The 25949-nt window shown below is 34.4% G+C and overlaps 1 protein-coding gene across 1 annotated transcript in view; it reads right to left on the reverse strand.

The window, feature by feature from the left end:
• LOC115421385 (polypeptide N-acetylgalactosaminyltransferase 18-like) overlaps positions 1-25949 on the reverse strand; it is a 364676-nt gene that overhangs the window by 142779 nt on the left and 195948 nt on the right. The window contains exon 4 of the mRNA XM_030137268.1: positions 9299-9485. Within this exon, the coding sequence (XP_029993128.1) occupies positions 9299-9485 (187 nt within the window). The remainder of the gene's footprint in view (positions 1-9298; positions 9486-25949) is intronic.

The raw sequence follows: 25949 nt of genomic DNA on the forward strand, positions 1-25949 counted from the left end.
TGTTTGTATTAACTGTCTTTTATATTTCCATCTCTGCACAGAAAATAGAACATATACAGTATGTACAAATAATAACAGATGACACTGGGCCCGGTTTGGGGGGGGGGTCGTACAGTGAAAGTGAAACTAAAGACACTTTACTAATTCGTCTATTGCCACATTTCTACTACGTGGAACCGGTTCAATTCGGCTTGGCTTGTCTCCCATTGTCGTGCACTTCATTTTCTTTCCCCTACCTTCGTAAACTTGTATTTGGGTATGATGTTTGTTGCCTGCAACAGAACCCGAACTGGGCCCGGCGTTCACTCTGCTGCAACATTCACAAGCGCTGCTCAGTAGCGTACCAAATACGTGACATTCCTGTAAATGATTCACATGCTGTGGACAAATGTTTGAGGATATTGGAGGGATTCCACCCTTTTGAAGACATAGAAGCTTTGCAAGTGTTACAAGTGGCCCTGGTGTCGTCTGTTTAGACCGTTTCTGCCTCAACGCCATGTTGGCTACGTTCTGACCAAAACAATGCAGCGTACATGTGACGTCATCACGCATGTGCAATGAAGGCAGAATCGATAAGCACAATCGTTAAGCAGGCAGGCAAACGATTCCAAGGAATTGAGCTACTGGGATCTGGTTCTCAAAAAGAACCGGTTCTCGATTCCCATCCCTAATAGCAATCAATGACTTTTCTGGGTTTTTTAACCAGCCTGTTACTGCTGTGTTACAGGCACTGTTTGGAAAAAAGCAGTTATGGTATTTACATAAATATTTAAATAATCTTTCTGTTTACCATCTTTCTGTGTAAATATCTCATGTCACATCGTGGACACCTGCGGCTTATAGTCAGGTGTGGCTTATAACCAGGAAAGTACGGTATTTGCATTACAATGTGTAAAATGCAGAGACCAAGGCCCAATCTCAATTCACCCCTTGGCCCTCCCTCTTGGTCCATGCACTTGGCACTACCCCTTGCAACTCTCCGAGGATAGGGGTAGTGGTTGAAACGTTCCCCTATGAAATGAGACAACCCCTCCAGACCTGTTACATCATCAGCAGTCATCAATGCCGCTATCAACAGATATGACAATTTTGTTTCCTAAATAATTCCCCATGCTGTCAGTAGCTGTAACTGTCTGTGTTCCATGGGTGTTGGGTGTCATTTTGCGACTATCAACTGTAAACTGCAGAAATGTGGTCAATAAACGGCATTCAAACGGCATTAAACTGTCGATCAAATGGATAAGTTGTTTACAAAGAAAATACGTACATTTGTGTGTTTCTTTCATCACACTGCTGTACTTTTTTGCTGTGCTTACCTCCATCTTGCCAATGATTCAAACAGAATTATGGGAGATTTCTCATACCCCTCCATTTGTAATGTAGTCCTGAAAAATCTCTGTTTCGAGGGCCAAACAGCCCTCCCCCTTAGCCCTTTCCCTCTGACTCATTGAGAATCGGGACACCCCTCCATCCTCATGTGAGGGGTAGGGGTAAGGGGGAGGGGCCAAGGGGCCAAGGGGTGAACTGGGATTGGGCCCAAATTTCCCTACAGAGGTAATAAAGTTCACCTAACCCTTAACCTAAAAAGAAAAAAAAACAAAACAAAAACATTACAGGACGTATTTGCTGCCTCTTATCATCCACGCGAGAACTCCTTAGATCAGCGGTGTCAAACATGCGGCCCGGGGGCCAAAACCGGCCTGCCAAAGGGTCCAATCCGGCCCGCGGGATGAATTATTGAAATAAAAAAATTAGACTGAAGATAGAGTGTCAAAATAAATTTAATTCAGTTCCATCTAAAGTGGGTCCAACCAGTAAAATACTACCATAATAAACTATTAATAATAAAAACCACATATTTTTCTCTTTGTTTTAGTGTAAAAAAAAGTAAAATTACACAAAAATGTTAACATTTACAGAGTAGTTTTTTACAAAAAATGTGAAAAACCTGTACAAATATGAACAACCTGAAATGTCTTAAGAGATTTAAGAGTAATTGTAACAATATTCTGTCTGTTATTAAATGTTTTGTGTATTTGTAGATCCACTGTGATCTGTACGTTGTAATGAACATGTAAAAATGAGAAGCTGAGGCCAAATAATGGCATAAATTGTTAAAATTACACTTTTTTCTGAATAAATTTCATTTTGGTCATGGTTTGTTCATGTTTTTCCACATTTTTTTAAAGGATAGTTTGTACAGAGTGGGGAAGCAAAATTTACAATATTTTGAGGCAGGGACTGACAGTGTATGACCAATTAGTTTATTGAAAGTCAAGAGAATTTATTTGCCACAAGAAAATTTACATAATAGAAAATGTTTTTATTCTATGTGTCCTTCTTCTTTCTCAATAACTGCCTTCACATGCTTCCTGAAACTTGCGCAAGTGTTCCTCAAATATTGGGGAGACAACTTCTCCCATTCTTCTTTAATAGTATCTTCCAGACTTTCTCGTAATAGTTTTGCTCATAGTCATTCTCTTCTTTCCATTATAAACAGTCTTTATGGACACTCCAACTATTTTTGAAATCTCCTTTGGTGTGACGAGTGCATTCAGCAAATCACACACTCTTTGACGTTTGCTTTCCTGATTACTCATATGGGCAAAAGTTTCTGAAAAGGTATGGATAATAGTGTTAGGTATGATTATGACATCAATATATGTTTGGTTTCAAAACAATTGATGTAGTGCCTGTTGAGAAAAAACAACTAAATGTTCATTGTAAATTTTGCTTCCCCACCCTGTAGATGTAAACATTTTAATAATATAATCTTACTTTTTTCACTCTAAAACACAGAAATTAGACATACAAATTTTGGAATTGATATTGTTATGTTATTATTTTAATGATCCATCCCACCATAGGTCATATAGGGCTTTATGTGGCCCCTGAACTAACATGAGTTTGACACCCCTGCCTTAGATATATTGAGTGTAACATGATATTAAATTGAAATTAAATAAAATCTCTTTCAGGCCATAACTCACACATGTAGCAGCTGTCCTCAAACAAAAAGAAAGAGTTTAAATACTGAAATACTCACTCAAACTGACTTCAATTCAATTCAACTTGTTACAACCTCTGTTCTTCGAAAAGGTTTCTCCAAAGCCAGACCCAAACCCTTTAACTGACCACAGCCTCAGAACACCAAAGCAGGAAGTGGCTCCAGCCGTTTCAGAGCACAAACTCCTCTGGTCCGTCTTCAAAGCAAGTGCTTTCTTTGCTGTTTTTGTTGACTGCAGTGGGACTTTGCATGATAAAAACCCGACCCAGATTGAGTCAATCTAATTTATGAAATGTACACAAAAGTGTATTAAATTGCATTTGGACAGAAATCAAGAGGATCTGCTGTAGAAGACAAATAAATTGATTCTTCTCTTAGAAAATACAGCACTCCACTTCCTCTCATTGCATTTTTGTCCTTTCAGTTCAAACCGAGTTGAATCTCCAGAGAACATTGGCACCCGCACAGGTCTGTTGAATATGTGGCCAAGTTTAATGTGAAGCGACACAAAAGTTTACTAACCAAATATCAGAGGCCAACTGCCTGTTTTACACTGTGAGATTATGATTGTAATGACTGATAAACCTGTACAGAAGGAAGGAATTAAATTTAATAACTTCATTTATATCTGTGTATTATGGTTCAAGTGGGAAAATAAAGGAGATGGTGAGTGAAACATGCTTATAATCACACACAACAATGTTCTGCACACATATTATGTATATTTCTTTTATTATCAAATTGATAATATATTTTCTAGTACATATTGTACAAGTTGCTGCACTGTAAGACCAGATAGTTGAGTTTGCTTAAAAAATCTCAGGTAACTTGTTGCCTTAAAAAATTTAAGTAATGAGTAGTGAAAACTTGAGTGTATTAAATTTAAATGCTTGATTTGAATGGAGTTGCTATTTTAAGTACAACACACTAAATGCCAAGTTAATTTAACTTAAAATTTGTTGCAATGTAAATTGTTTTATATAATCATTAGACTTAATATCACCAGTTCATTTGACTCAATTCCAAGTTGATTTAAATTAAAATCTTTTGCAATATAAAATGCTTTGTATAATTATTCAACTTCATATATTGTAACATGGGTGGAAGTTTGTTCAGTATCATTTGCAAATACAGGAAGTGCTTTTAATTTGGCAAAGTTTTAAAATCTTCAACGTACAACAACATTCTTAAATGAACAGGAATGCTATTGTTTGGCCTATGGCTCTCACTCATGGTGCAGCTCTACAAAAATACAAAAACAGACACAAAAAGGCCAATAAGCATTACCATACACACATTAAGTCAAAATTAACACTAACACCACAACCCCGCTGAACCCCTGCACAGAAAAAGAATACATTTTCAACAACATGCCCAATACCCACAATGCAATGCAGAGATAAATAGGTGTGGTCATGACTAAAACTTAGTGATTTAAATCCATTCAACTTAAATTTTTTCGTACTTTCAACTATGTCTACAAATTAGTAGAATATACTTAACATTTTATAGTAATGTTGTAAAATTTAAATCATTTAAGTACATTGTAATTAAAGCATTTTAGTAAATACAACTTCCGGGCATACAGTGAAGAGTGTGCAGGATGTTCAGCCACAAGATCCAATCCAATCCAACTTTATTTGTAAAGCACCTTAAAACAACCACAGTGGACCAAAGTGCTGTACAGAAAAAAAAAAAACAAAAACAAAATAACTGAGTAAAATACAAGAATAGATTAAAAATAAATAAATAAATAACTAGAAGCACTCGGAGAGCGCAGACCTCCGCCAAGGCTGATCAGTGGCCCCCCCCGTGGGCCCCCCCACCCCCGATCACCACCAAAATTTAATCATTTCTTCCTTATCCCATTTCCAACAAACCCTGAAAATTTCATCCAAATCTGTCCATAACTTTTTGAGTTATGTTGCACACTAACAGACAGACAAACAAACAAACCCTGGCAAAAACATAACCTCCTTGGCGGAGGTAATAACAGAAAAAATAGGAACAAATACATACATATATAAAGCTCTAAATATATAAACGTGTATATATAGCTCTGAAACAATATATATATTGAGACACAAAAGTAAAACACACTGTAAGCCCGGATAAGTAGAGTTTACTCAAAAAATTTGAGGCAAGTGATTGCACTTAAATGATTTGAGTAATGATCGACTAATCAGTTGGTTTAAGTAGGTTCAACTTTAATGCTAAAAGTATTGAACTTCAACTATTAAGTAGAAAACACTAAAAGACAAGTTATTTGTACTTTAAATCTGTTGTAAAATCAACCCCACTATCCAGCCATTCAACTCAGCATTTCAGGTTACACTGCCTAATTTTCTCAATCGCAGCCAGATTAATTTATCATTGATTAAACAACTTTTTTTAAGATAATCAAACTCAAAATCCTATTCCTGACCAAAATAGTTTGGGATTTATTCAGCTTTATGTATTATAGCATGAATAGACATTAGCTCAATGTCATTTGCCAGTACAGGAAATGCTTTTAATTTGCCAAGACATTAAGATATCTATTGTACAATAACAGTCTTAGATGAACAGGAAACCCATTGTTCTTCCTCTGGCTCTGACTCATGGTGCAGCTCTACAAAAATACAAAAACAAACACAAAAAGGCCAATAAACACTGCCATACACACATTAAATCCAAATTAACACTAACACCACAACCCTGCTGAACCCCTGCACAGAAAAAGAACACATTTTCAACAACATGCCCAATACCCACAATGCAATGCGAAGATAAAAAGGTGTGGTCATGACTAAAACTTGTGATTTAATTCCATTCAACTTAAACTTTTTCGTACTTTCAACTATGTCTACAAATTAGTAGAATATACTTAATATTTTATAGTAACATCATAAAACTTAAATCATTTCAGTGCATAATTTCATTATGTGAATAATTTCAATACTATTTTGGTCAGGAATAGAATTCTGAGTTTGATTATCTTAAAAAAAGTTGTTTAATTATTGATACATTAATCTAGCTGCAATTGAGAAAATTAGTCAGTGTAACCTAAAATGCTGAGTTGAATGGTTGGATAGTGGGGTTGATTTTACAACAGATTTAAAGTACAAATAACTTGTCTTTTAGTGTTTTCTACTTAATAGTTGAAGTTCAATACTTTTAGCATTAAAGTTGAACCTACTTAAACCAATTGATTAGTCGATCATTACTCAAATCATTTAAGTGCAATCACTTGCCTCAAATTTTTTGAGTAAACTCTACTTATCCGGGCTTACAGTGAACTCGGCGTGACTTCTGCCTCCAAGACTTAATGTATGCATACGTCACATGAAACTCATCTATAAAGCACTTCAGCTTTTTCAACTGGATTGGATTGGTGAAAGAATTAATTCTTGTCCAAACTGGTGTAATAAGCAGATCTCCACTTACAACTGGATTAGGAGTGTTTTGGGGCTTTTTTTTTTTTTTTTTTTACAATGTACTCACTGAGAATACAGGTCAGAGCCTAGAGAAGTACACTAACCCCAAGGCTGTGTGTTTAATTAGGCCTTCCTGGACCACAACAACCTTGCTGCTTAACAAAACATCTCAACCAGCTCTACTTCTCTTTTTACACAAGGGAGTCTGGAATACAATCAATTCACTGTATGACCTGAAATACTAATAAATATGCCTCCGCTGCATGTGTGGCTGTGTGCAGCAGATGGGGTGCACCTGTTTGAATGATGTATACTTTCAAGAAAATGGGTTATGGCCACTGAAAAGAAGCAGAGACCGGCTCATAAATAGGTTTCTTGCCATTCAGAGTTTAAATTGTTCACTGCGCTCTCTGATAAACCCATATATCCAGGGGAAAAACAAATGCCCACACAGTAAGATGTGATTTAATCAGCGGCCTTTCAGACAAACAGGCTGCCGAATAAATGCGAACATTCAGCAGCTCGATCTTTTCTAAATGGCTTTTTCTTTTCCTTGGCCGGCGTTTACACCAATACCTATTTACAGCGACAGACATGGAGAAATGTATGGCAGCAGTGCAAGAAAAATCACATGTTTTTGTCGAACTGTATCGTGACTGATTGAAGGTGATGAATTGGAGCTAAAACGTATGATTTGAGAAGATTTAGAAGGATCTAAGTGCAGAATGGAATGCTGATTATACATGTACTTTGATAAGGGTTTGCTCTTAGTAAGTTTACTTAATCAAACAGTCCTCCCACTTCATTAAGAGTAATTGTCAAATCCATTATGTCCTTACACTTAACAGAAGGTTACACACCCTCTGCTTAAGATGTTCTTGACAGCAAACAAAAAGGCCGTTCTAAAATACCGGCTTCAGGGCGTCTGTTCTCCTGTTCGCCTCTGTAGTACGGTTAAAACATACACACTTTCTAGAATGGATGACCTAATCCCTGCAGCTGCAAATAGAACCAGGAGAAAAATGGAGTGTTTAGCCACTGCGACAGATCTTTCATATACTTCTTATATGTAAGATTCATGTGGTGCTTTAGTGTAAATTAGAATTACTTTGTAGAACAGAACAGCCATTCTACTGCTCTGTGTATTAATTGTTGTGGGACTTGTATGTTTGAGATAGACTCAATGAATTAATGAAAAGGTGAAATACAGAGGCGGAAAATGAAAACTCCAGAGCACCTCTCTCCACAGTAGAGCGTGGAGAAAGAACTTGATGTGAATGACTAATCAGTGCAGGTTTGCTCTGCAGACTTTATGTGGGCGCTTCTATGAAACTGGCCCTAAAAACAGGATATAGGGGCTAAAAATTCAAATGTGGACTAATGAAGGAGAATGGTCATTACAAGGACGAATAAACTTTGCTCCACGATTTGAGGCTTTTTTATTTTTGGGACTCGTTTGCCTTTTGGGCTGGTGAAGTGCATGTCCTGGACTCAATAAAAACTGCAACGACATTTGTGTTTTTGTTTTTTTTTTTTTTTTTTTACCAATGTCAATATGATGGTGAATTTGCATGTTATTTCCAAATAAAGATACAATTAAAAAAAATAAAATTAAATAAAATAGAATACTAAATAAATAAATAAATAAATAAATAAAAATGATACAGACTAATGTTATGAAGCAAGTTTGGAAGCACAATTTGGGTCTATTTAAAAAAATAAATATTTACTGAGATAAAAGAGAAACTTTTTCAGATAAAACACATTTTTATACTTTTTTGAATTATTTTTTTATACAAAAATCAATGTGTACCATGGTAAAAAAGGACACAAAAATTACATGCTACTATTTTGTTTAGATATCTTTTTTATTCTGTCACAGGTACATTTTGGGAATTGAACTAAGTATGTAAGGCAGACTGCACTGCAAAAATCTAAATCTTACCAAGTGTATTTTTCTCATTTCTACTCAAAATATCTCATCACACTTAAAATAAGACAATCATCTAAAGAGTAACTTTTCAGTGAGATATAAGAACTTATTTTTCGATAATAGATCTTGAAAATCTTATTTCAAGAAATCTTACCAAGATAATTTTCACTTGTTCCATTGGCAGATTTTTTTTTTTTTTGCTTGAATTAAGCAAAAAAAGAAAAAAAAAAAAAAAAATCTTGAATTATGCAAAAAATCTGTCTTGAATTAAGCAACCAAAAAAAAAAAGTTGAATTAAGCCAAAGACCTTGAATTATGAAAAAAAATCTTGAATTAAGCAACAACAAAAAAATCTGCCTTGAATTAAGCAACAAAGTATCTTGAATTATGCAAACAAAATCTTGAATTATGCAAAAAAATCTACCTTGAATAAGCAAAAAAAAATCTTGAATTAAGCAAAAAATCTTGAATTAAACAAAAAAAAATCTCCCTTGAATTAAGCAAAAAAAAAAAAAAAAAAAATCTTGAATGAAGCAAAAAAAAATTTTGAATAACACACAAAAAAAAATCTGCCCTGAATAAAGAAAAAAAAAAAAAAAAAAAAAAAAAAATTGAATAAAAAAAAAAAAAATTAAGCAAAAAAAAATTCTGCCAATTGAACAAGTCTATTGTCTAAAAATCAGTTCTTATATCTCACTGAAAAGTTCCTCTTTAGGTGATTATGTCTTATTTGAAGTGTGATGAGATATTTGGACTAGAAATGAAAAAAATACACTTGGTAAGATTAGGATTTTTTCTGGTGTTCATCCTGGTGGGAAATATGTCTAAATTTCTCTTATTACTGGGTCTAAAAAGCTGACAAAGGTACCAAAATGACCCCAGTTTCATAGAAGCACCCATGTACGAAGTACCCCAGAGGATGAACCGAAGCCGGCTGCTCACCACCCAGTGTTGAACTCCACATGTGCGTCAAATAGAGCGACGACGGGCGCAGAGGCGGCCCTCCACCCGCTGACTCTGGACCTGATCAGACCCTCCTGCTTGTCATGGCGGACCACCTTGATGAAGCCTGGGCCGTGCTGGCTGTTGGTCTCATCCACGAAGCTTTGGAGGTGTTCCTTCAGTTCCACTGGTGAAAGAGCGACACATGCACAAACACACACATTTAGACACTAAAGCAAACTCATCCAAACCTGTCACAACATGGACTGGATCAGCAGCGCTCCTGCAGCTCTACTGGTTGTAGAAAAATCGATCTGCACATGTGTGGAGTCAGATGTACCTGTGTGTGGGCATGTGTACACACCTGACTCTGCAACTATAATACACATGACACCCAGTCAAGACTCAGGATACACAGTAATTAAAGGAGGATGAGTTCATGTTGAATGGACAAACATGTTGAATCTACATGATCCAAAGGCGTGTGCAGGAGGAAATGAGGAGGAAGGAGGAAAAATGAGGAAGCAGGGACATGTGGAGCACACTGTGCATGATTAGACCAAAGAAGAATCCAATAAAGTCTGGGTCTGGTTCAACCACAAGGGCTCAAGATGTCTGGTCTGAAAGTTAAGTGGTTCAAAACTAATACCAGCCATACGGTAGATTTTTTTTTTTTGCTGAGTTCAGTAGTTGAAGACAGATTTTTTTTGTTTGTTTGTTTAATTCAAGATTTTTTTTTTGTTTATTTCAAGACTTCTTTCTTTCTTTCTTTTTTTTGGCTTAATTCAAGATTTTTTTTGCTTACTTCAAGATTTTTTTTTCCTTAATTCAAGGCAGATTTTTTTTTTTTTTTTGCTTAATTCAAGATTTTTTGCTTAATTCAAGATTTTTTGCTTAGTTCAAGATTTTCTTTGGTTAATTCAAGGCAGATTTTTTGCTTAAATCAAGGCAGATTTTTTGCTTAATTCAAGATTTTTTTTTTGCTTAATTCAAGATCGTTTTTTGCTTAATTCAAGATATTTTGTTTAATTCAAGGCAGATTATTTTTGCTTAATTCAAGATTTTTTTTTGCTTAATTCAAGGCAGATTTTTTTGCTTAATTCAAGATTTTTTTTTGCTTAATTCAAGATATTTTGTTTAATTCAAGGCAGATTGTTTTTGCTTAATTCAAGATTTTTTTTTGCTTAATTCAGGATTTTGTTTATTGGTTAACTCAAGGCAGGTTTTTTGCTTAATTCAAGATTTATTTTTTTTTTGCTTAATTCAAGAAAAAAAATCTGCTAATGGAGCAATTGAAAATTATCTTAGTAAGATTTCTTGAAATAAGATTTTGCAGATCTATTGTCAAAAACTAAGTTCTTATATCTCACTGAAAACTTACTCTTTAGCTGATTATGTCTTATTTTAAGTGTGATGAGATATCTTGACTAGAAAGATTTCGATTTTTTCCAGTGCCCAGTTCCTTTCTACTTGTAACAGAGTCAAAAATCACTGCTGTTAAGTGTTATATAGCGTCGGAAAGCTCAGGATCTCAGCTTTCTGATGTCATTAGAATTTTGTGGATAGCGTAAACAGTTCAGGAGTTACAGTAATTTGAATGATGTAAAGTGCAAAATGGAACACTGAAGAGACTGCTGTTGTGAAAGGGTTAAAGTTGAATTCAGTGCACTTGTTCTTTTAGCATTCACAAAACATCAACTTGAGAATCTTCAAAGGTAAAGTAATGCTTTTGATTATTGTGTAGTTCAGTCTGAACCTATCAGCAGTTTTATACAAGGCTCAGACTTTGAGCAGAGGAGCCGGAGGGGGAAGTGGTCGGGGTCTTTGACCACGGTCCTGTCATCTCTGCACTGCTCTACTGTCCATCTATGAATAAAACATAGGTACGTGTACACATATGCATGCCTTTATCCTTCTTTGTCATAACTACTTTTACATATGCTTCATGCACATGCTAAGGTAGACTAAATATTCAGACATATCCACGCAGACTGTCCACAATGCTACAGTGAACATCTTCATTCCTTGGTTGTGATTTTCTCCGTGTTGTAATCCTGCCCGTGGGCTCCGACTGCTGCATCCTCTCTCTATTCATTATTACCATCAGGCTGTGTTCTCTATTCTCTCTGTTTTCCTTTAATGAGCCACAGTTTGCCGCTGACCTGAAAGAAAGACGGGCTCATTTAAAAACGGCAGCTCGGGGCATTTGAAGAGCACCTTACTGTGTTAGATGTACACGTGAGATTACTTCCAAATATCACAAACCCAGCCAGAAAATCAAACAGACATCTGGTTAGCCAATTAATGGGCAGACGTTTGGACACTGAAAAATGCCTCTAGTGGGACACTGAAGACTGTCTGAACAACAAGACACCAGTTAACCATGAGGCCTTAAGAGTATCTGTTGTACAGACGAGTTGATCGCAGAATTTATTTCGTATATAAATGATACTCAGGAGATGCAACGATCTACCGAGGCATTTATATACTTATCAAAGTCACCTACTGCACACCTGTTACTTTATTTAATAGTATTACTATTTTCTGGCCATTTTTAGTAATTTTAACAAATTTCCATAGTTTTTATTTTTCTGTTGTATTTGATATATATTGTCTTGTGCTGCTGTACATTTGAATTTCCTCCTTGGATCTTACCTTACCTAATAAATAGAAATGCTTATTTGTATAAAACCAAATTACAGGATATCAGTTTTTCTCTATCCAACATGGTACTTTTTATTATCCCGGCCCCCCCAAAGGAGAGGCAAGGGGGATTGTTTTTGGTTCGGTTTGTTTCTTTGTTTGTTAACACTTGATCAGCAAAACTATTGGTTGAATTCATACCAAATTGGGTTTATAGATTACCAGTGACCCAGAATAGATGTCAATACATTTTGGGAAAAGTAGGTCAAAGTTTGAATTTTTTTAAATGAATTTTTTAAAATCTTTTTTTTTTTTTTTTTTAAATTTACTTATGTAAGATGATTTATTTTTTTCTTTGTTAATTTTCTTTGTATAATTTAACTGGGTCTATATCGTTTCTGCTACTGGGACTATTGTAATGCAATGGTGGAAGGATACTGTGGAAAAGAAGGTCAGGTGATGGGGTGAGAGCGGTGGACGACTAAGAAAGACATTTCCTGTGGAGTTATTCCCTCTCTGCGTATTGCCTCTTCATCCACAACCTCCTAATATTGGGAACACCTCAACTCAGAAGTGTTACACTTATAATGGGCAAAATTTCAAATGTCTATAAAAATGTCCATTTTGTTTCATTTTTGTTTCTCCCATTTACTTATAATGAGTGAAATTTCACCTGTCTGCAGCAGCAAAACCATTGGTTGAATTCATACCAAATTGGGTTTATAGATTGCCAGTGACCCAGAATAGATGTCAATACATTTTGGGAAAAGTAGGTCAAAGTTCCAATTTTTTATGAATTTTTAAAATCTTTTTTTTTTTCCTCATTTACTTATAATGGGTGAAATTTCAAATGTCTATAAAAACATTAATTTTGTTTCAATTTGCTTCAGACTTGGCACATATATAGATGCAATTGATATGCTGACATCACCACACACAAAGACATGATGACATCGCTGGATCGATGCCAAATTAGATACAATACGTGCGAGGGGCAGGGTTTGTTGGGCCTGGAACCACTTGTTTGATACTGAGAACATATCATTTTGAATAAATGACAGTGAAAGGAGACACTTGTTTTATGTTCAGTTAATGATATATTTTACTGAAAAAGTCATTTTTTTTAGTTTTCTCTGTTTCTGATATAATATCTTTTGAATTTACTCTAAGCTTTAATGAACATCTACACGACCAGTGAAATAAATACAGGAAAAATGCACAATTTAAACTGAAAAATGCAAAATACAGATCATTATAAATCACTTTAGAAAGGTTCAATATAGAGAAAAATATATTTGGGAACTGCCACAAAAGTAGCAGTGGGTCTTTATGGGTTAAAGTCTGAACCATTCGAGTATTTTTAAACTGTAAATGAACAAAGTCATGGTTTAGGTTTATCTGGAATGAGGCTGCCTCTTTTTGTTGGATCAAAAACCACCTGCTTGGTCTGCATCATGGTCCAATGGAGGTTCAGTATCACATCATCAGAGATATACACTATATGAAAGAGCAGGACAAGGATGAAAAATCTCCTGTTAAACTTTAAGAAAATATTGATGTTTATATCTTAAATCATCATGAACAGGACATTTTACAGCAGTAGACATGATGTGTCCCAATACTTTTGTCCATATAGTTTATAAACATCAATATATCTTTAAAATTTAATGGGAGATTTTTCCTCCTAAGTGAGATGTGATGAAAGTAGATGGATAATTATGGTAGAAAATTATTATTTATAGTCAGAGCATGAAAAATATTTTAGGAATTTAGAGGGAGAACATTTAACATCATAGTCATGGATTAAAAACAAAAAATTGACAGAAATTAAGTAAAAACCATCTCTGAGACATTTTGGAAGCAAAGATGACATTTTAAACTAAACCAAACTAACTAATGCAATGATATTTATCCCAATATAAAACTATATGATGACATTTGTTTGTATTGTTTTTTATCCCAGACCCTGTTAGAAAAGAAACACCTGAATTCAACGTGTCCACATACTTTTGTCCATATAGTGTAGCTTGAATAGTACTAAATGGCTTAGACTTTCCTGACTGCTGAATGTCAAAAAACTACTGTAGCATTTATATACTTGAAGCTCCTCATCAAGTAAAAATGCCACAGATTTGCCGGAGTTAGTTTTTTTTATTTATATAAACGTACAGCCTGTGATTCCATTATCTGTGTGGAAATTGATGTTTGGACAAAAAAAGGAACACTTACAAAAAAAATGAACAGAAGTACATTCTGATATTTTACCAATTTGAAAACCTTCTAAATGATTGATTATGCATTGGTTCTACACTGAAAACACCCCTTTTTGCTGGTCTATATTTAGTGTCCCCTCTACACTGGGGTTTTCACCTTTGTAGAAACACCAGGGTTATGTTTTAATGTTGACATAAAAATGCAGACTTGGCCTTTTCAGTCACTGCGTCTTCTTCCCTCATATGTTGAACCCATTTTCACCAAACACCAGATCTCAGCTGTTATTTCAACACAGATACTGAGCCACGAGCAATTTTGTCATGCAGTTAAATCCTCCTTTTTCTTCAGATTGCTGCTACAGTCACAGCTGGGGGGCTGTTATTGGAGCAATTTTCAATAATTCCCATGTCCAGTGATGTCATCACCTCCCCGGTCATGTGATATATGTTTGAAGTACACAACAGACAATTTTCATTTTAAAAGTACATCAATGTAATGTGGCTTAAATCATTACAGATAATATATGAGTTTTTCATTATGGGAAGTATTTTAACCCATTAAGACCCAGTGGTGCCTCTGTGTCAGTTTCCTAATGAATTTTTCTCTTGATTTAATGTTTCTTAAGCAATCTATCACTATTTATCACAATGTTATCATCTATATTTAGAATTTTTCACTGTGAATCATGTATTTTCCTATATTTAATTTCCTGTTTTTAATGTTGATGTTCATGAAAACTCAAAGGTTATTATATCAACACAGAGAAAAATGAGGAAAAAGTGACTTTTTCTGTAAAATATATCATTTATTAGCATGTTAGATGTGGTAGTTTTTATGTTGTTGTGTATTTGTGCATGCTGTACCACATTTGTCCAGCAGTCACCACCAAAGTGTTCTGGCCATAGCAACACGTTTGTTAGGCTATTGTACTCCAAAATTACTAATATCTCCTAAAATATTGGTCCTGTCAACTTGTCATTTTCATTAGTCTGTTCCTTGACCAAAAATATATAGGTATGACAAACTGCAGCAGTCAGCTCTGTACGGATTTTGTGTGAATCCCTAGAAACACACACACACACACACACACACACACACACACACACACACACAGGCCACTTGGTTTTTATAATACAGACTTAACATAAACCCAGTGTCTCCATCCACTGTCATTGATCCAACTCCATGGGTTTTACTGGTGAATCAACATTGTAGAAGATGACGGTGTTTCCACGGTAACTACGGAGCCTCTGAATGTCTAAATGGGTCATATCTGATGACCATGAAAAGGTGACAAACTATATTTTACACCAATTATTGACATGTATTGATAGGATTACTGGATCAACAGGTATTAAACAGTTTTAGATCAGTAGATGCTTTTGGTTGACGGTGGATGTTTGGGTCTTTATGGGTTTAAGTAGAGTAAAACTGACAATAGTCGCTTTTCCATTTACCCTAAAATTTGCGTGAATATAACTTGCACATAAAAATTTACCGAATGGAAAAACGACATTTTCGCCAAAACTCTCATTTTTTGATTACAAGATTTTTTGCTAGCAAGAGGTGGTTTTTTGGGCAAATGGTATTTCACGCAAAACTGCAATGGAAAGACCTTTCCCTGCAACTAGTCACGTGAATTAAAAAAACGGATGTTGACAGATGTTACAAAAAGTGAAGAAGAAGAGTTTTAACTTAAACATGTTGTGATATGTGTGGACAGACCAGGAAAACAAACATTTTTTTAATTTAGTATGGGATAGAGGGGTAATATATATCATAATAATAATAAATACACTACAAACAAAAAGTTAAGGAGATTTTAAATTTTTGGGCTATTTTTTTCAGTCGCGATTCTTGCACAGCACTTTTTAGTTTTTTTGTGAGTGAATTGAAACACTTTTTTTAATGACCAGACATAGTTTTATTTACAAATGGCAAAACTGACATAAAAGATCAAGAAAAAATGAAATATCTTTAACTTTTTGTTTATAGTGTATATCTGTAAATCAATAAAATATTTACATTCATCAGCATGTTTATGGAATGACTTCTCGCGATAAACAAATCACCACATTTGTGATTTAATGGACAAACTGACATTACGCACAGGGGTGTGTATTGGCAAGAATCTAGCAATACGATACAAATCACAATACGATATATCACGATATATCATGATACTGTTAAAAAGGCAATTTTTTGTTTGTTTCTTTTTCTAAATGATTATTTCCTGGAAGAATTGAATTACACCAGAAATCTGCACAAACACTAAACACATTATTATTTAATCACAAAAGGATCTAATGCTATATCACAAAATGTTCCTGTGTCCAAACTTAAATTATGTTTTCCAGACATTACAGTTTAAGATCCTGCTCAAATGTTCATGTTCTATTAGTTCAGAACAAACATCAGAACATTATTTTTGTGCAATCCCAACAACTACGATCTGCCTCTCGGACAGTCAAAAATGCTTTTAAGATGCTTCAAATAACCATTATTTAATAAAACAGTGTTACATAATAATAAATAAGATATAAACAATAAAGAAAAACAAAAAACAAAAATGAACCTCTGCCATATCTGCATTTGAATAAATACCTAAAAACATTGATACAGTACTTTTTAATATCGATAAAGTATTGTGAAATAAAATATCGCTATATATTGCAGAACCGATATTTTCTAACACCCCTAATTACGCTCTTCTGTTTTATTGACATTTTGTAAATATCGGTAAAGTTTTCCGCATTTGTCCGATGGAAAAGCCACTTATGATGTGTATGAGTCATAAGGAGGATGTTGAATTAAACAATAGAGCACAGAAAAATGTAAGTTCTGATATAATTTCAGGCTACAGTGTGTCAACGTGATTCAATGTGAAGCGATTGTGATGGAATCCTTGTGACAGTAATGGGCATGTGCGCGGCTCAGCGGGCTCTGATCAGCACTTTGACTCACTAAGAATACAAGCCCTCATGTCTGGGCTAATTTACGACTGTGTTGGCACAGCACAATGAGCCTGCCTGTGTATTCACTTTTATCTTCATTTAGCCCGAGTTGACCCCCGTTTGTCATTACACCACGCACAATCAATAAGCAGCACTAATGATCATGCACTTCCTTTGAATAATCTTCAATCAATTACCTTTATTATGCATTACCACCATGCACTTATTCTTTGCAAAGCCGTAGCATTAAATCATATTATGCCGAGAAGTGTGGAATCGAATAGGTGTAATGCATTAGGTGGGAATAATTTAAGCTAAATGTTGAAAATATTTATCCTTCCGCGCTAATCGGCATTCAGCGTGGCACGGCTACCATAACTGAACTGTGATATAGTGTATTATTGAAGAACAGAGGAGCGGCGAGAGACCCATAAAATCTGCAGCTGACGGTGGCACAGACAAATTCTTCATAGTGGTAATTATAGATTTGGCAGCAGTGAAATATGTTCCATACGATGTGATGCAATTATTAATGCTGCTTTTCAAAGAGACAAGTCACACCCAGGCCACAACTTCTGGAGAGACTTTTAATCTGTTTTCACACACCAGTGATGCAGCGACTGCCTTCACATCTCACACAGAAAAAAAAAAAGCAAAAAAAAAAAAAAAAGCAGCAAGACATAAAGTACATTTCATCTCGGCTATAGCTCACTGAAAGGAATCAGTATTTCATTACGGGATCTTAGATGTGGATGTCGTGATGAGAGGGAAAACGCTTCATCAAAGTGGCATGAATGAAAGTAACTCCTTATATGTCGTTTATTTGCTCCAGTGTTGTGAGTCGGAGTTGATGTTATTCCCTCTGGTGTAAAAAGATGACACTAATATATGATGTTCATTACAGCGGTGTGTGCTGCACTGTCACATTACTGCGCCATTTAAAAGACTTATGTGTAATTGCTGCTTTGACAATGATAATAAAATAACAGGCGGCTTTAATATAATAACATGTTAATAATTATGTTCATTGTGTTGGTGGAAAATGTGCAAGAAAGACTACAGAGACTGTGGAATACACTGACACTTCACACCTTAAACTCGACTGAGTCTTTAAAAAAAAAAAAAAACGACTGAAGACCTTCTTGTTTAGACAAGGTGTTAATTAGGGTGAAGTCTTTTGATTGACTGATTGGTTTATTTTGAGCTTGTGCACTTTATGTACAGTGTTGTTTCAATTTCACAAAAAGACAAACAATATTACATCCACATATTATATACACATTATGTATACAAAAATATGCATAAATATATATATATTTTTTTAATCAAAGTGGCTATTGACACAGTGCTGTGGTAGTTGCCTTTTTTTTTTTTTTACGTATTTGTTTATTTTATTGGTGTATTTAATATGGATAATGATAATGAAATCTGTATTTCGAGCATGTAGACAGTGAAATCAAAGCAAAAATCAACCAACAAAATATAAGTACTGGTGCATAACTGATTGATAAGCAAATAAACAACAAAATAAATAAATAAATAAATAAATAAATAGTAAATAATAATAATAATAATAATAATAATAATAATAATAATAATAATAATAATAATAATAATAATAATAATAATAATAATAATAATATCACACATCCTTTTCCCTATATACACTGTGATAATACCCATTTACAACTTTTCCTACCAGATATTAATACCAGATATTAATAAAAACTAAAAAGAACAAAAACAAAACAAAAACAAAACAAACAAAACACATATACATATAAAATATAAATGCATATAATATTCTTTATTGTCCTATATGGTAATGATATATTCATATATCCATATTTAAACTAGATATTATCAGCACATATGTGGCAAAGCCCCACTATGAAAACCAACTGGATTCCCCCCCTCAAGCCCTTTCCTCTGTATTTTGTAAAAATAATTTGTTTGTGTTTATTTTTAAACGGCTTGATCTTTGGACATTGTTTCACCTCCACACTCAGTCTGTTCCATAGTCTTACACCATCATGCATATTTATTAACATTGTTGTGTAAGAAATACACGCATGTACTGTAAATATGCCAAAATTAGTAAAAAAAAAAAAAAAGTTCTGTCACCTAGGCAGGTGACAGAACAAGACATAATACAGCCAACATTAATACATCTCTCATTCGCTATAAATTAAAACATTTAAAAATGCACATAATGATGACATAGATATCATCAGAACAAACAAAAACCAAACAGACATAGGATGATTACAGCGGCATTAGCCTATACATTCATGTGTATATTTACATACAATTTAACAGAGAAAGTGTATGGGTGATGAAATGTATGTCAGTTAAAAGTGAGTGCATTTTTGTTTTTTTTAATACAATAATTAACTATTAATATAAACCCCTAGTAGCCTAAAAGAGAGTGAGAAGTAAAACTTATTTACTCCCACCTCCAGTTTCACTTTTACATTGTGTGGTTGCAGTTATAGCAGAGAAATTAGTTGTAAACATGCATTAGTAAATAATGTCAATGACGAAAGTAAAAAATAAGAGAAAACAAAACACGTAAAAGAAGAAGAAAAATAAGAAAACACCAAATTACCTTCAAGGCCTTTCATCTCTATATTGTTTTAAGACCATTTCCTTATATATTGATCTAAACTGCTCTATATTATTGGAGCATTGCTTTAGTTTAGTTTTATGACTATTTGGTTTTATATTTTTACACCAGTGTCTGTGTTTGTAGCTGTGTGTTTTTTATGCCTATGTATTTACTTCTGATTTTAGTGTAAAGCACTTGAAAACTATGAAATCTTTCTGCATAAAGTACTGTATAAATAAACATTATTATTACTACTACTACTACTACTACTACTATTATTACTACTACTACTACTACTATTATTGCCATTATTATTATTATTATTATTATTATTATTATTATTATTATTATTACTACTACTATTACTATCATTATTATTATTATTATTATTATTATTATTATTACTACTACTATTACTATCATTATTATTATTATTATTATTATTATTATTATTATTATTACTACTACTATTACTTTCATTATTATTATTATTATTATTATTATTATTATTATTATTATTATTACTACCACCACCACCACCACCATCATCATTATTAATATTATGCGGGCAGGAAAAAATTCAGCACCATTAACTGTGACTGAGCTAATGTTCTATAGTTCATACTGATAATTTTGCTCCTTTTGGTAAAAAAAAAAACAAAACAAAACACACATGAGCATAAGTTAAAGTGAGGCAGTTAATTCATTTGACAGTTTCAGAGACTGGACCTCATATACCATGTAGAAAGACAAGTGAAATTTAATCACCACAGGTAAATTAAGTGATGTCAAAGAGCTGTTACTGTGTGGTCTTTGCTCTTGTTACAGTGATAATCCTCCTATACTCAAAATTTGAAGGTGAAATTATACAGACTGGACAAAAAGTCAAACTCATATTTCACTTTATTGGATCAGCTTTAGTTTTGAGAAGGGCATATATTCACCAAGATATAATTTGTGATAAACTTGGGCAATCTCACATTTATTTCTATCAAGTGTTGCATTCATTTTTGTCTTTCTAAAGGCGACACAGCTACTTAGTCCTTTGATTTCTTTTTGCATTGTGCATGTAGAGTTCCACTGAGTTTTAACTCCATTTTACTAGATTAGTTGTTTTCTTTGCTTGATGCAGGTCGACAACTTGACCCTTCTGAAATGGAGTTATATTATTTTCACAACAACAGAATGTGTCTTCTGATGTTGTTTAAGAAATGAGAATCTCAGGGTTAAATAACTTGTTGCCAATTCAAACATTTCTGGCTGCAGTTATGTTCCAGTGGAAGAATCTTACCTATTTATTTGGTTAAATCGAGGTATGACTTTGTTTTTTCGTTTGGGCAGTGTTTTCAGAATATGCCGATGATACAGACAAACAGGGGTCATTTCCATCTCATGTTTCGTTGGTTTAAAAATGTGAAAAAATGTTATTTTTATGGTTTGAATCAAAGTTTGGATTTGAACACAGATGATCTAAATGAAAGCAAAGGAGTTAGTTCCAGGTGAAAACAGGGTAAAATGACAGCCAAACTTTAAAAGAGTGATATTTTGCATTTTTAAATGGAATTATTCATTTTCAAACATTTCCCTGTGGTCTCCATAAACTGTAAATGTTCTGCTTGGGTCTGAATTCTTCATTTATTCAACTCCACAGGTTCATCTTCAACCCTATTTCTGACTAATGACACCAGAAAGGTTGTTTTGAGCACTGGTCCTTTAAATGCAAATGAGCCACTTCATGCCCCACCCCCTCCAGGTTGTTGGCTGTGCTGCTCTGTCCCGTTCAACCAACAACTAAATATTTTAGGTAATCGGCTCCAAGCTTGGACATATTTTCAGTTTTTACTACAACCGCTGCTGCTGACAAACAATTATGTCGTACTCAGAGAAATGTTCGTCGGAAGTCTTGACCTTATATGTGCAAATGTTGTGACATAACTAGTTATAAAACGTAACAAATTAAGGAGGAATTAAAACAGGTTGTAGAAATCCAATTGATTTTTGCCAAAATGAATATAAAGATAGCTCTGCAGCACCTGGAGGGTTCAAATTCAAACTGTATGAACTATTATATACAAATACACAAAGTGGGTTAAGATATGGATGGATGGATGGATGGATGGATGGATGGACGGACGGACGAAAGAATGGATGGATATATGGATGGACGGACGAAAGAATGGATGGACGGACGGATGGACGGAAGAATGGACGAATGGGCGGAAGAATGGATGGATGGATGAATGGATGGATGGATGGACAGATGGACGAAATGGATAAATAGATGGATGGATGGACGGAAGAATGGATGGATGGACGGAAGAATGGATGGATGGATGGATGATGGATGGAAGAAATGGAAAAATGGATGGACGGACAGACGAAAGAATGGATGGATGGATGATGATGGAAGAATGGAAGGATGGATGGATGGACGGAAGAAATGGATGAATGGGCGAAATGGATGGACAGATGGATGGATAGACGGAAGAATGAATGGATGGATGAATGGAAGAATGGATGGATGAATGGAAGAACGGATGGATGGATGAACGGATGGATGGATGGATGAACGGATGGATGGATGAAATGGATAGATGGATGGACAGACGAATAGATAGATAGATAGATAGATAGACGGACGGACGGACAGATAGATGCAGAGTATAAGTAGCTAAGAATAAGTTAGATCAAAATATTAGAGACAAAATGTGTTTTCTACCAGTCACATAAAAACATAACCCCCCCCCCCCCCCATGACCCCTTCACCACCACAGTGAGGAAATCTACAAAACTGTTGTAAACCAGAGGAGAACTTTGGAGAACTCATACCATCAGTTCATTGTGACACATGTGACTGAATGTGTTCATTAGCCTCAGGTTAGCTCTAGTGTTTATACTGATGGTAAAAAAAAAAAAAAAAAAAAAAAAAGACCAAATCTGGAATCTTCCCCCTTTAGCTCCACAGATGAGTCTGTTTTCTATACATGCACATAATCCTTTTCTGAATGTGCAGAGTTGACGCATCTCCTTGTCCTCATTTGAGTGAAGATCAAGAAGAGCTTAGGATGATTTCAGACTTATATCTTGGGGCTTTTGTTTTTGAACGATTCTGTTTTCTATTCTACTGTTCGATATTTACAAGTTATATTTCTATATTTCCAATGTATACTGTGTTATGAATGCAAGGATTTGGATTTACAGAAGGTGGATTTGTGTCACATGAATAACAGTTGGGAACCATATGGACGGATGATGGATGTTATGGAGTCCAAATGTGTTTGTTCTTGGATTTGTGTGTACGCATAAATAACAAGGTAATAAGTGGATCCAGACATCCTTTGCGTAGGCTGGAATTTTTCTTGTATACAACAGCAGACTATTTTTGAACCGCATGTATGAGTCTGTCCTCATTTGTAAACTTAGTTGTTATAAAACAGGGGTGTCAAACTCATTTTCTTCCGGGGGTCACATTCAGTCCAATTTAATCTGAAGTGGGCCGGACCAGTAAAAGAACAGCATGATAGCCAATAAATAATGACAACTTCAAATTATTTTAATGCAAAAAATAACATTCAGTTATGCCAATATTTAAATTCACAAACTATCCAAACAAAAAGGATGTGAATAACCTGAAAAAAATGAATTTTGTTCAGAAATATAAGTGCAATTTTATGAATATTATGCCTCGACTTACCATTTATACATATGCATTACATATGAGATCTACAAAGGCACCAAACATTTAGTAACAGGCTGAAAATTGTTAAAATTGGGCTTAATTTTCTTTCGACATTTCAGGTTGTTCATATGGAAATATTCACATTTGCAAACTATCCTGTAACAATACAATGTGAATAACCTGAACAAATATCTTCTGTGCAGATCCCAGACAGGACTCTGCTGCTTTCTCCCAACTTTAGTCTCCATGTTTCCAGGTAGAGTGGGGACCAGAAGACGACTGGAAACCACAAGTGACCACAAGTGACGGACCGTTAAATATCATATGGTGCTACTAACTAAAATTGCTTGTGGGAAATAAATCAATTTCATATCAAACAAATGTTGACAAAGACGAAAACTAAGGGAATTTTATCCATAATTTGTATAAGTTTTAGTTTTGTAAGCACACAGTACATTTCAGTTAGTTATCGTTTTTTTTTTTTCTTTTAATTATAGTTTTTATTTATTTCAGTTAACGAAAATGTTTTTACAATTCTAGTTTTCGTCATTTCGTTAGTTTTCGTTAACAATAATAACCTTGAGCTATACCGTATGATGTGGCATTTTTACAATTTCCTTTTATCATCTTAAAATGTTCCTAATAAACGTGTGTCAAACTAAAATGTATAAGAAATCCACCAGGTTTTGAAACTCAAAATGTTTAAGGGAAAAAGAAAGAAAGGAAGAGTTATTTTAATATTTGACGAGGCTCTTATTAAGACGCCTTTTAACATTATTATGTAGATTATGTTCATTTTTGTCGTTTTCTTATATTAGATTAGAAATTCTCCAACATGTCAGCAAAGTAAATCACTCACCCTTACTAATTTTGTCACAAAGAAGAGTTGCTAATCTGACACTATTATGTGTTAATAATAATAGCATCATAACATTATCAGATTGTGAGACATGCTCAAGCTTTTGACTTGTAAAAGGAACTGACTATTGACTGGAATGGGTGAGAACTGAAGAAGGTTTTACATTTATATTACAGACACAGAAACCAATTTGAACTAACTTGGTTTTATTAAACCTTTGCTGATGAGTTTTATTGCTTTTCACTTATTAACTTAACTTGTTGCAGGCACTGGATCTAAAGCAAGCAGGATGGCTTATGGAGGCGAATAAATCCTGGATTAAACTGATTTATTATTTAATCACAGCACTCATACACATGCTTTCAGGGTGTTTGCTCTTTATCCAAAGAAAAATTCCAGACTTGTTCAAAACTGCTATTTTTTTCCCTCAGACTTCGCCTTTATGTACAGGGTTATTCAAAAAGAATGAACCCACTTCATGACGCATTGCCTCAGTTTTCTAAGTTTATGTTCCACTGCTACCCACTGACCTCGATGACCTTTAACATCGAATAACAACAGCGATCAGCTCAGTGGATCGTGATGTGCCGATACGTGTCTGGGAAGAATTCTCTTATCACATTGATGATGCCTGTGCTGCAGATGGTGGACACATTGAACACTTGGAAGACAGGAAATAAAAGTTGATTGTGAGTAGAACAGTTGTGACTTGGCTGGAGTTTTCTATTGCTTTTCTTTATTAAAATATTGTGTAATGAAATCGGTTCATTCTTTTTGAATATCCCTGTACGTTTATACTCATGTACCTACTTTTTTGGTTGCGATTGTACCTGTTGTGTGTAGTAGAAAAGTTCATTTTAATAAATGTATGAATGAATGAATGTATAATTCACAGTGAATTATGTTTTACCAACAGAGACATTTTCAAAACATATGAAAACCACAAAAGTGCATGAATATCACACAAACAAGTTTCACTGGAATCATTCCAGTACTGACCAGTTGGTGAAATCGTCTAGTTACCTCCGCCAAGGAGGTTATGTTTTTGCCAGGGTTTGTTTGTCTGTTTGTCTGTTTGTTTGTTTGTCTGTCCGTTAGTGTGCAACATAACTCAAAAAGTTATGGACAGATTTGGATGAAATTTTCAGGGTTTGTTGGAAATGGGATAAGGAAGAAATTATTAAATTTTGGTGGTGAACGGGGGTGGGGGGGCCCACGGGGGGCACCACTGATCAGCCTTGGCGGAGGTCTGCGCTGTCCGAGTGCTTCTAGTTTTTATATATTTTCCTCATGTATTTCTTATTTTACAAGATTATGTACAGCCTTTGAGCAAACTCTAAAATTCAACTATGACATAACTTTTTCCATACTTTATTAAGAGTTTCACACAAAATTCCAGACTTTATTCATATTAATAATTAATTAATTTTAATAATTAATAAAGCATAGGTGTAGATTTCAGATGGAAATCTATATTATATTTAGACCAATGACATTTTCCCCTCAAGAAAATGTATGAAACAGGAAAAGGAATTCCATATAAAAATAAAACTCCATAAATCTTTAATGACACAATAGGTACGTTAGTGAATGTAAATAAATGTGTGTGTAATTGTATGAAATGTCAGAGGCTTATGTTATCATTTCGTGTCAGTCAACAACAGTGTTTGTAGTCGTATTAAGAAATAACAACA

This window comes from Sphaeramia orbicularis, chromosome 6, assembly GCF_902148855.1.
Source record: "Sphaeramia orbicularis chromosome 6, fSphaOr1.1, whole genome shotgun sequence".
Lineage (NCBI taxonomy): Eukaryota > Metazoa > Chordata > Actinopteri > Kurtiformes > Apogonidae > Sphaeramia > Sphaeramia orbicularis.